The following is a 12,177-nucleotide window of genomic DNA, read 5'->3' on the forward strand; positions in this document are numbered from 1 at the left end:
GAAAAACTACAAGTCCCAGCGTGCCTTGCGGCCGGCGCGGTGACGTCAGGCGCGGCGCTGGGTTTAGAGGGGGGAGGGGGGCCGGAAGTGGGCCCCTTTGGCTCCCCGGAAGGTAAGATGGCGGAGCGGTGCTGCTCAGCGCAGGGCCCCGGCGGCCGCCATCCGCCGCCATCCGGCCGCGGGGCGCTGCGATGGGGATCAGGGAGGGTTGAGGAGGGGAGAGGGGAGCGGGAGGAGGCGGGTGGGTCGCGGATGGGCCGCGGAGGAGCGAGGGGGACGCGGATGGAGCCTCCCGGGGCCTAGCAGGGGGTCGGGGCCTGGCTCGGCTCCGGGCTGGGGGCGCTGAGCAGCGCCGGGCTGGCGGCTGGGGAGCGGCAGCGGAGCTCTGAGGCGTGGTGGGGCTCAGGAAGCCCGGCAGGGGTGTAGGGGTCCTGAGTATCGGGTGCTGTGCGTCTGCAGCCTCCTGGGTGCCCCGTGGTGAGGTGTTGAGGCATCTCGCAGCGGTCCCAAGCAGCGTTCTGTGTGGATGAGCAGCGCCCAGGGTGGGTTTCAGCTCTGCAGTGTTCCTCTTTGCACTGGCTGTAGGAAGTGTCTAAGAACCATTAGGCTGGTGCATAGGGTTGATTTGTGATTCTTTCTATCGGTTTTAGCATCTCAAATGTTGCTCTGTGCATTTAGTAATGCGTGTTTGTTGCTCTGTTCGCATCCGCAGATGGCGGGTGAGAAGAAGCCGGCCCAGAAGGCAGGAGAGAAGAAGCCAGGCCAGGAGAAAACGGGCAACAAGATGAAGAAGCGTAAGAAGCATTCCAGCCGCAACCCTGTCTTGGCTCGGGGTATTGGGAAATACTCCCGGTCAGCCATGTATGCCAGGAAAGCATTGTACAAGCGCAAGTACACTGCTCCAGAAACAAAGGTATAGTGATGGTAAATGCTGTGTTTAAGTAGTCATGCTGTCTGACAACTTTTTGTGGTGATTTCCGTTTGAAATCTCATTTACTTTCTACTTTACTTGCTTACAGATAGAAAAGAAAAAGAAAGAAAAGCCTCGAGCAACTCTCAGCAAACCAGTTGGTGGAGACAAGAATGGGGGCAGCCGTGTGGTTAAAGTCCGCAAAATGGTAAGAAAAAGCTGAAGTGGTGTAGGGCTGCAGCACCTAACTTCTGGCTAGAGGCTGTGCCTCCTGATCAGGGTTGTGCAGCAGCCTGACTGCAGCCAGCAGTACTCCCAACCCATACTGTGTATTGCTGAGCTGTGTGCAGTTATCTGCTTAATACAAGTTCATTGAGTTTTCGGGGGGGTTCTCTGGGGAGATGCCTGTGATTTAGCAGGCAAAAGTGGGATATTCTCTGCCAGGTGAATTGCTGTGCTGAACTGGAGGTATGCTCAGAAACACAGATCTGGTCTCAGCTTCTGTAGGTGCATCGTTGTGTAGCAAACACTGTTACGGACTGTTCCTGAAGAGTTGGTTGCAGTAAAAACTTTCTTAGAGAGATCATCTTTAGAGAAAACACTATCTCTTCAAGAAGAAAGAAAGCTTTAACTACGTTTTAGAGTCTATTTCATGGAATACTGGTCGGTAAAACGTTTTTCTTCCTCTTCTTCTAGCCCAGATACTACCCAACTGAAGACGTCCCTCGCAAACTTTTGAGTCATGGCAAAAAACCCTTTTGCCAACACAAGAGGAAGCTGCGGGCCTCGATTACTCCAGGAACTGTTCTTATCCTTCTGACTGGTCGTCACAGGGGCAAGGTAAAGGGGAGTGTTCTTGTATTCTGTCTGCGTTGGCTCACACAGCAGCTTTGTGGCACTTCTGTGCTGAAAACATTTTGACCGGGACACCCTGAATGACCAGCTGGTGTCATGGGGCACTGCTCAGCCACCAGCTGTGAATCTGCAAACCCGATTGTGTTCTGTGTGTTCTGTGTAGACGGCTTTCTCCTCTCCTGCCTTTAAGAGAAATAGTCTTTAAACTAATCACCTTCTACACAGAGCTAGAAGTAAAACAGGCCAATCCAGTTGTTTATACAAGATGAAGGGAGTCCTGCTGCAATTTTAAAAAGTGTAGATCCGTGTCATGCTAATTTGGCGCTGTGGACTAGCAGGGCTGATGCCTGTTCATATTCCTGTTGCAGTGAGACCAAAACTTTGGCTAGCTGTTAGGAGGAATTAGTTTTTTTGAATTCATCCCATTATTATGTGGTGATACCAGCAAAGCTGTACTCTGACAAATGTTGGTAGCTCAGGTCGTGTGGTGGCTACTTCTCATGTAGCACAGTTGCATCCGTGGCGACTTCATTAACACGTGTAGCAGCAGCGTGGGCTGAGCGCGGACAGGATCCCAGTTTGGCTGCAGTATTTTCCAGATGTCAAAGAAGTAACACTGGGACCAGAGGACTAATATCATCTCATCTCTTTTCAGCGTGTTGTCTTCCTGAAGCAGCTTTCTACCGGCCTGTTGCTTGTTACAGGTAAAAATAAAAAGTGGGGGGTTTGGTCCAGGTGTGTCTCTGGGGTTAGTAGTATTTGTGAGCTGCATGCAGATGGCTTGGTGTGTTACCTGCTCGTGTAACTACGAGGAGTCACATTCTGTGACTTTGCTGGGAAGTGAGCGGGAGATAATGAAGCTGTAATGTCTAGAAGAGATTGGGAAGCGGCCTCGACTTCTCTAGAGGCTGCAGAGAAGGGTTTTATTGATGTGTTTTTTGTTTTTTTTAGCTGTAAGCATCTCAAACACCACAAAAATGCAACTTGGAAGTGGTGGCTGTTGCCAGAAAAGCTAACCTGTTATCCTGTCTGTCTTGTGCCTTTAGGACCCCTGGTCATCAATCGCGTCCCTCTGCGCAGAGCCCACCAGAAGTTTGTTATTGCAACTTCTACCAAGGTGGATATTTCTGGAGTGAAAATTCCCAAGCATCTCACTGATGCGTACTTCAAGAAGAAGAGGCTGCGGAAGCCCAAGCACCAGGAAGGAGAGATCTTTGACACTGAAAAAGAAGTAAGGAAGACCATTGCTTGTTCTTTGTGAATGTCCTTGTTACTTAAAGCCAGGCTGGAAAGGGAGAAATTCTGTGAAACAACGGACAACTTGATTTTAAGCGGTCCCCTATAAAGCAAGGTGATGCTGTTAAAATTAATTACAGCAGCACTGAGATGAACCCTTCTAAATCTGGGGGCTGTTTTCTGCTTCTACCCTAGCAGAACAGCAGCAATGATTATTCTAGTTGAATGTAGGCTTATGTTTTTTTTTCTTGTTTTGTTTTTGTGTGATTTTTGGTTTGTTTTTGACCGAGAAACACCTTTACTGCCATGATACTGCCAACAGCCTGCTGCTGGCTCTGATCACCTGCAGCATAAGCCAAACAGTGGCTTCAGTTCTCTCCACCACCTCCGGTCTCCTACCACCTTTCCCATATTTAGAACAAACGGAGAAAACATTTCCTGAAAATGCGAGAACTCAGGGTTTGCCCTGGATTTTCTCATCTCTCTAGAAGAGTCTGAAGTCATTCTGTAGGATTGTAACATTATTCTTCCTGCTCTTCCTAGAAATACGAGTTAACGGAGCAACGCAAGAAAGACCAGAAGGCAGTGGATTCCCAGATCCTTGCACAAATCAGGAAGGTGCCTCAGCTCCGTGGGTACCTGCGTTCTACATTCTCTCTCTCAAACGGAGTCTATCCTCACAAATTGGTGTTCTAACTGTTTTGAAAGCACCACATTAAATTTGAGGGCAAAACACAAGGATTTCTGGTGTCTTCATTGCATTCCTTAATTGCATGCGTTACGTAAATCTTACAAATAGTTGCGTAAAGGACAGTAAAACTATTTGTGGTATAAAGCTCTGAGGGACTATATGCAGATGACTAGAATTTCGAGTGAGTGCATATGGTTTGGGGAGTGGTGGTGCTTTGTTTTTGTGAGGTTTGGGGCTTTTTGATTGGTTTTGCTTTTTTCTTGCACTGTCTGGTACAAACAGAAGAGAAGAAGCAGTTGCATTTCAAATTGCTTCACTGTAAATGAGTTGCAGAAAAAATAAACGAGTTATCTTCTGGGAATAGAGGATGTAAATGCTGGCTGAATACCCTTCAGGACATGTTCCAGAATAAACATCCAGCTCGGTGTCAGTGCCGGTGGAGTTCTCTGCATCCCTACTGCTGAAACCAGCGCTTCAGGTATATTTTGTGAAGAGCGAGGTCATAGCAACAGCCCACTGCTGGGTGACTCATTAGCATTTTACAGTTTGTATAGAGCTTTGTTGAAATGATATTTCTGATGAACTGCTTTGATCCATCAATCACTACATAAACCCTGGCAAATATAGCAGCTTCTCAGTGGCATTTCAGGAGCTGCGCCTTGCGTTTTTAAGTGGAAACACTGGGGATAGTCTTGCGAGTTTTGCAGGGTAACTTAGCTTTGGAATCAACAAAATTTGGAATGTATGTTCCTTCCCAAATCCCATGTTTGTTTCCTGTTTATCTGTGGGCTTTGACATCTTTAGTTGGGAAGCAAAAATCCTCGCCATTGCAGTACCTGTGGAGATAAAAACAAAACCATAACTTCTAATTCTGTAGTCTGAGAAATTAGTTAAAAAGCTGTAACAGTTTCTGTGAAAGGCCAGCATATTGCTGTCCTGGGAAACTTGGGGAGTCAGCAAATTTTCTTGTATTAGAAATTAGCAGCAGAAAGAGTAGAGAACGATCATCCTGCCTGCTTGCGTTCTCTGTTGAGGTCAGTTATCAGATCTCTGGAAGAGGATGTTTGGGCAGTAATAGCTCTGCTCTTACAGAAGCTGAGGATGTACATTATTAACAAATCTGGCATGCCTGAGCTCTTTCTTAGCCAGACTTAGGCAGGAAACCAGGCTTATATAACTGCACCATCTGTCTTCCCATTAATTTGTAGCTGAAAGTAGCCAATGGGGTCAAACTTGACAGGGAGTTGAGATTTCATCTAATTCATCCGAGCTTCATGTAAAGGCTAGAAAAGGGAGTAATAAGAGCCCTCGCTGAGGTGGAAGCTCACATCTTGTCTCATACTAGTCACGAGAGCATTGATGAGGAAGGAGGAGTCAGGCTTTATGTGCTCCAGAAGCAAAGGGAGGAAAAAAAAGTCAAAACACTGGAGAATACCTGGCTCTGGGTTCTTGCAGATGAGGGACTGTGCTCATTTTATAGCTAATGCTGGCTGGTCTTGCAGAGTATGGAGGTGTTAGAACACTAATTAATCTACCATCCTCTTGATAATGTAAAACTTGATGTTAGCCTGGTTCAGCAGAGGGAGCCAGTGAGCAAGCTTTGTCTGAATGCAGCACTCCTGGCTGCTGCCTGGGTGTGCGTCTCATGACGCTCTGCGAGGTTCTGCCCTGTGCTGCTCCAGGAATCTGTTTATTTTTCGCTGTCGTCAGAACTACATTTGTGATGAGTTGCATGTTTTCGTTGTACGTGGTGTGGTGGGTGAGGGGTATAGTCAGAGGCTTCTTAAATTGGCGTGAGATTTTGCTGCAGTGAGGGGACTGGCCTGTTTACATAAATCAGCTCTAAAAAGCCTAAAAAGCGTTGCACGCATCTCACTGCTAGCACTAAAATAAATTTACCGGTACTACCAAAGGAAAATTGTTCGATGTTCAGAAATCTGACTTAAAGAAAAAAGTCTATGTAGGAATATTTAAATAGGTAAAGGGTACAACAAGAAAGTAGACCTCCTTATCTATATAATTTGTAGCTCCATGCAGTATTGCAATGCCTGCAAACCAAGATTCAGTTGTGCAGTTGTGGTCTAAGAACACTTAAGAGGAGGTGCTAAGGCTTCCATCCTTCCCCTCTCTGGGAATGGGGAAGTTGTAATAAAACAGTTCTGCTGGCTTGTCTAAGAATAGCCAGGCGTTCAGACGTAATGGTGTTTTCTGTAATTATCAATTACTTCGACACATTCCTCATTTGTGTATCAGACGATGTGAAATAACACTGAGAACCATTAGCCTTGTTTACTGCACGGGGAGGCTGTGACTCCCGGTGTGCTGTCAGGATGTGATTTGGTAATGTAATTCAGTTGTCCTCCTAGGTCTTGGTGCAGAGGAATGGTCTCGTGTGCTGCTGCCTCCTCTGCCCCGCTACTGTCACTTGTCTGACTAGGTGGTGAGCCAGGAGCTAAAGCAGCCCGAAACACAGCCCTTTGAGGGGGGGGAGGGATGAATGTTTCCTTCAGGGATCTAAAGCAGCACTGAGTCACTGTTGGCCCAGATGAATGTTGGTGTCAGTACAAAGGACGTGGGAGCAGGCCAGTTTCTGGGGATGCTGGTGGTTAAGTCAAATTTTAACATCAAATCAAGCCTTTGCAGTGCCCAGCATCTCCTCAGGCTTCACGGCAGAAAATTGGGGACAGCAAAAACCCTCATCTTTCATGAGGAAAAGTAGCCTGTGGACAGCTGTGATTTGTCTCACTCTTAACCTCTAAAATATGTTCCTTGAATTCTGTGAAATCCAGCATTTCTCTGAAATGCTTTGGACTGGGGGATGGAAAAGAGGAAAAACGAGGTCTGTACAGATGGCCAGCTGAGAAACAATGTGAATGTTCCGAAGGATTTTTCAATCTAGATAATACTGTCCGCCACCTGAAAAAGACTTCCATCAAATAAAAGCTTTTGTGTGCGTTCTTGCTGTCCCACAGCTTTTCTCATTCTGAGCATGTAAACAGATCTGCAGTCCTGGCTAGCTGAGTCATTGCTTTTCACTGAGCATCCCCCACAGAAGAAGCTAGAGACATCCAAAGCCTCAGTCACCCAATGAAAAGTGCTGGAGATGTGCAGGTCCAAAAATAGTGACAGACTCAACCACAGCAGCACTTCATTAGCATCAAATGTGCTCTTTGCTTCAGCTGCCTAATAAAGTGATATGTAATTATAATAAAGCATCCTTGTGAGAGGAAAGACGGAGGGATATTGGCTTTCTCGGGGAATTGGTAATAAGATGCGATGCCTTATTAGCTGTGAGCACCTATTTTTACCTATTAGCTGCTTCTGCGAAATGACCTGGTGGATTGAGTCCAGGCCAGAGAGGCCCTGTCCCAGCTGCTGTGTTGGCAGTCTCGGGAGGCAGGCGTTAGCTCAGCTGCTGGGACCAGAAGCCTTAGGGGAAGCTGAAGCTCAGTTGCAAGACAAGGTACTCTCCAGTGCCAGGTTTGTGAAGAACGTTACCTTTTGGCATTTCAGGTTAGACATGCTTTTTTTTTTTTTTTTTTTTAAACATTAAGAGAAGCTGCTATTGCTAGAATGCTTTTTTTTTTTTTTTCCTGTCTGTACTGTTTTAGCCAGGTGTTGAATCCCTTTCTTTGCTGAAATACGCCCAGATATCCAGCAGTCAGTTCCTGAGTTCACCTCTGCTATAGCATACCTGCAGAATGTGCCTCGTCTCCCAGGGGCAGCTGAACCTTATTTTTTTCTCAGCGTATTTCTACCTGGTCCTTGTCTTTCCTCTCATCATAGCTCACAGAACCGTTGCTCTATGTATGCCCAGCCCCACTTCTGGAAAAAGTTGTTTGGGATCTTCTCACAAGCTCAATAAAGAGAACTTGGGAATGGTTTATTTGTCTTCACCACCTGGAGAAAGCTCTGCTTTAACCTCACACTGTAGGCAAGATCAGCTGAGAAACCATTCACAGACAAGGAGAGCTGGCTTAAGCTGCCTTCCTCTAGCAAGTGCAAGATAACTCCTTCCCCTCTTCTATTGCTGAGTCTTATCTCATTTTAAATAATTCAAGCACTGGAAACCCCATCCAATAGTTTTTTTTACTAACACAATTTGTTCTAGATTCTCTGTATATTCTTTCAGTGCATTTTGTTTCTTAAAGTGAAGAGGGCTTTTTGATTTCTCCTTGTTAAGAACAACAAAAAGGAGTTTTCTAACCATTGCTTAAAACTAGGCAAGCAATTATCCTGCTCAGTTTGAAACTGGACAGCAGAGTTCAGCCCAGCTCTGAAGGTTGTGTTACTGATGTCTCTTAAAGCCCTGTAAGGATAAGAGATGACACAATTTTCCTGTGCAGTTTAGGGCATTAAGCAGTATACCAACCTATAAATATTAGTGGCTCCTAATGCATGCAGAGTTCCCAGTAACTTATGTGAGGATGCAGTAAAGTGGGAACTCCTTACCTGCTAATTTGATTCCTTTAGTTCTCCTACATCGCAGTCTGCACTTAAGCACTTGCAACTCACATTGTTTAAGCAATTACAGCAATTAAATCCATATTTGTATAAGGATCTTATGCATAGTAGTTCACCATATATTGTTTTGTATTGTTCAGGAAGCCACTAATTGAACAAAGTGAGCCAGTTCTACGGGCTGTAGTCAGCATTTGTCATGCAGGAGGGCTGGTCTGTGAGGATTACATGCGGAATTTAACATGCTTACCATTAAGCAACCATGAAATTTCTTGTTTAGTTGTTTGTTTTTTTTTTCCTTGTTTTGCAGATTCATTACTGTATCGTTTAGTCTATTATGTTTGTACAAGACAGTCAGCTAAAAGACTCGGAATCTCTGGTGACGTTGCGTTTCTGCACTCTCACCAATTAGCAGTTCCTAGCGCTGCCTGCAGAATTTTTCTAACAGTTGCAATAAACAACTTCTCATACTTTACACGCACTGAGCACATTGGCTTTGTGACATCCAACAGAGGTAAAAACTGCCATTATAACACCAAGAAACTGTACACAAAGGTAAAAAGATTTATCCAGTCCATTGGAGCAAGCCAGGGGGATGCTGAGAACCTCACCAAGCAGCACTAGAGAAGGCTTTAAAGCCTCACGAAGAAAATAGGAGACTAAACTAGAAGCAATTACATTTTCATCTATTCTGTCAGTCCTATGTGATCTAGAGGTTTTTCACTTTCTTGACAGATGCACTTAGAATGTAATTGTTTTTAAAATTAAGGTCTTCAGGTATAACACATGGCATCCTATTGTTCAAAAGGCTCATTTTCACGCAAGGAAAAAAAATACAAAGACTAAATGTGCAAAAATAGTCCTAGGCAGAAATTTTATGTCCTTTATGTACAAGGAAGGGTGGTTATGTTTCAGAACAAGCTAGTATGAAGGCCCTAAAAAGAATAATGCACGCTTAAAATGTTTCTTGGGAGATGTTTGGGTAAAATCACCATTCAGATTACTGATGTAAATGTCCTGCTAAGCTGAAGTGAAAATCTGCTTCATGGAGTTTTGTTGAAGTTAGTGGGCAACCATGGCTATTCCTTAAAATAAGCACAAAAAATAAACAAACACCTCTCTGGAATCAGAGAACCAAAACAGCAACTATTGCTCCAACACGTGGCAAAACTTCTGTACATTGCACATTATCCACATGGTTTCCCTCTGAACTAGCACAGAAAGTGCAGAAAGGGCATTGGAAATCTGGAGCTTTAAATTTGTGTGAGAGAAAAGAAGCAAACACGTGCCTATACTAGCAGCACACAGGATGAAAATACTGGCTTTGGTCAAAGTATTGTACACAAAAATCTGTGGTTTATCTAATCCAATACTCTGGGAAAGTATGCTTTGTAAATGCTTTGTAAATAAACAGGACTTCATCAAGTCGATGCCTAGCATCATCATGTAATCATCTCCTAACACAGGCAACCCATGAATCTCCAAACTGGCTAACAGCTTGAATCAAAAAATGAAAATAACACAAACACCATAAAAAATTATGTGGCTTGGGCTTACTTGAAATAACAGCTGATTTCACAAATACCTGAGAAGAGTGTCCCAGCGTGAGCCTGTCAGTGCAGCTGTCTCCTGGGGGTTTTTCAGAATAATCGTTAGAATCTGTCATGCACAATCCATAGCCCTGTGACAGCAGAGGAAGAACGGGGTGATGAGCACAACGCACGTAATGTGGCCACCACATTGGGTGTGAAAGGCTGAGCCAGTGTCTATTTGTGAACCGATAATCTAATGAAGGCAGTGATGCTGCAATAGTCCTCCAAAGAGTTGGTGGGCCTTGAAGGCTGACAGATAGTGCTGCTCTCAGTTCTTCCATTGCCTGATTGCTCATGAAGTTATTTTACTTGAAGGGTAATTAACTGTTCTTCGTGGTTTATCTGCAGGCTACTTGTGATGCTCTTTTTAAACAAATGCTGCTATGTTGTTAAGCATAAAGCCAAGGGTTTATAAAACAATTTCAGAAGAGTGATTTTACCTGTCAACACTGGGATTTTATTAACACTTGACATTCAAACGCAGCATTAATAAACTCAGCTCTACAACATTACAAAGAAACTGTCCTACCTCTAGCAGCATGAAAATATTTCCAACCATGCTGGCCTCATCTGGGGGCCAGTCCATCACAAGTCTGTGAAATGATGATTTATTTGGCCTTTACTGGCTTCTGCCATCTGTCTGTAAGGAACAGAAGGAAAAACAGGTGAGTCATAGTGAGCAGAGCAAGACTGCACCTCTCACAGAAATCAGCAACATCCCTTTGCTAACAAAACCACCATAGCCATCTATACCCTTTTTTGTTTGTCTCTCTCATATTTATACTCGATGTAAGTTGCTCACCTGCTGTGACTTTATTGCATAACAGTTCTTACTCTTCCTTTAAAAGTAGATTATTGGCTGGAAAATACAGGAAAAGAACAAAGTCCTTCAAGAAAGAAAGGAAGGGGAGGCCGGCACTAAGGGAAGAGCACCTTTGGAATTGTGGGCACTTACAGCTGCAAAACAACACCACACAGAGAGCAAAATTGTTCTCCCCAGAGGAGAAGGCATTCCAATTTGCACTGCATGGCTTCAGTTCTCAATTAGTGGCTTTCAATTTGAGTTTGTTTTGAATGCCTGTCACCACTGAAGAGAAAATCAGTGCGGTGTATAGCATTTGCTCAGGCCAGGGATTCACTGACCTGGCTTCCTCTTCTTAGGAAAAGGGTAGTTAGTGCTGCAGTGCCTGTAAAAACCTGCTAATTAAGTCTTCACAGGATCTTGGAACTGATTAGTGAATTTCAAGTAGAAGACAATGATAATAGATGCTCAAAAGCCACCTCATTAAAACTCCTCACTTAAAATCGAGTTTTGGCTTTTTCTTTCGTGTCCTGTTGTTTCAGACTTTCTGGTCACTGTTTTCCAACACCCTTGCAAGTTATACCTATTTTACCTCCTTAGAGGTGTGCTCATGGAAGGCAAATCATTTTTAGATGAATAAAATGTAATGACTTTGGGAGTTTATTCCCAATATTGCTGTCCTGGCACAGGTGACTGAATAGATTTTGCAACAGGGTCAGCATATGTTTATCCAAAACTTACAAAGCCCCAGCTCTTGCCTTTTGCAGTAAATGCCTGCCTCAGGCTTTTCTCTCTGGATGACACCTACAAAACAAGGCTTCTTTGATGGAAACAAGCTGGCAAAATGCTTCTTCTTGCCATCGTTGAGTAATTCCTCCATCATTCCCTCCTTTACTGTTTCTCCCTGCATACAAGCTACTACATGACGTTCCCAAAGCTGCCTTTCTTTTTTTTTTTTCTTTCTCCTTCCTACAGATCCTTCTGCTTTCTCCCTGCCATGGGTATGGAAATTACTTTGACTAAAGAAAACAGCAAATGGACTTTAAGAAACCGTCTTGTCTTGTTCCATGAGATCATGCCCCCATCGGGCCCAGAAGGCAATCCTCCGAAGGCAATCCAGTCCATTACCTCACCATATGAACGGGAACGGCTTCCCAATGTCTGCTCTGTATCTCCTCAGCTGCGTTTTAAGCCCCTAACGTCTTGTCCTGTCCATAGCAGTTTATTTCTTCTTTCTCTGCTTCACTCTTTCACATATTACCGTGTCTCCTCTCTGTCTTCTCTTATTCAGACTAAACATTACCAAACCCTTTCAAAATCTCCCCATAGGCTGTACTTTCAAGTTGCCTGACTGCTCTCACCAAGACGTTCTCCAGCCCATCAGTGGACTTCTTGAAAAGCAGTGGCCAATTCCAAATTCAGCTCTCTAGGGCACACTTCATATTTTACTTTTAAGCAGGTCTGTTCCGTGTCTGTAAAACGTTACAGCAAGATTTTGGTTTTGAATGAACTTTACAGCTGCTACAGAAGGACAGATAATAATAAAAAATAAGCGGTATAGACAAATTCTTGCCAGTAATAGTAGTCCCAGCTTTCCACCCACTTACCCATTCATACATTTCATTTTGCT

The 12,177-nt window shown here is 44.3% G+C and overlaps 1 protein-coding gene across 1 annotated transcript; it reads left to right on the forward strand.

The window, feature by feature from the left end:
* Window positions 1-680: 680 nt before the first annotated feature.
* RPL6 (ribosomal protein L6) lies at window positions 681-3,739 on the forward strand. Its single transcript, XM_068701176.1, has 6 exons — window positions 681-913; window positions 1,020-1,118; window positions 1,607-1,750; window positions 2,421-2,469; window positions 2,812-2,996; window positions 3,545-3,739. Exons 1-6 carry the CDS (start codon window positions 713-715, stop codon window positions 3,695-3,697), a joined length of 831 nt encoding a protein of 276 aa, XP_068557277.1. The 5' UTR covers window positions 681-712; the 3' UTR covers window positions 3,698-3,739.
* Window positions 3,740-12,177: the final 8,438 nt, after the last annotated feature.

The sequence above is a fragment of the Anas acuta genome, chromosome 17 (genome assembly GCF_963932015.1).
Source record: "Anas acuta chromosome 17, bAnaAcu1.1, whole genome shotgun sequence".
NCBI lineage: Eukaryota > Metazoa > Chordata > Aves > Anseriformes > Anatidae > Anas > Anas acuta.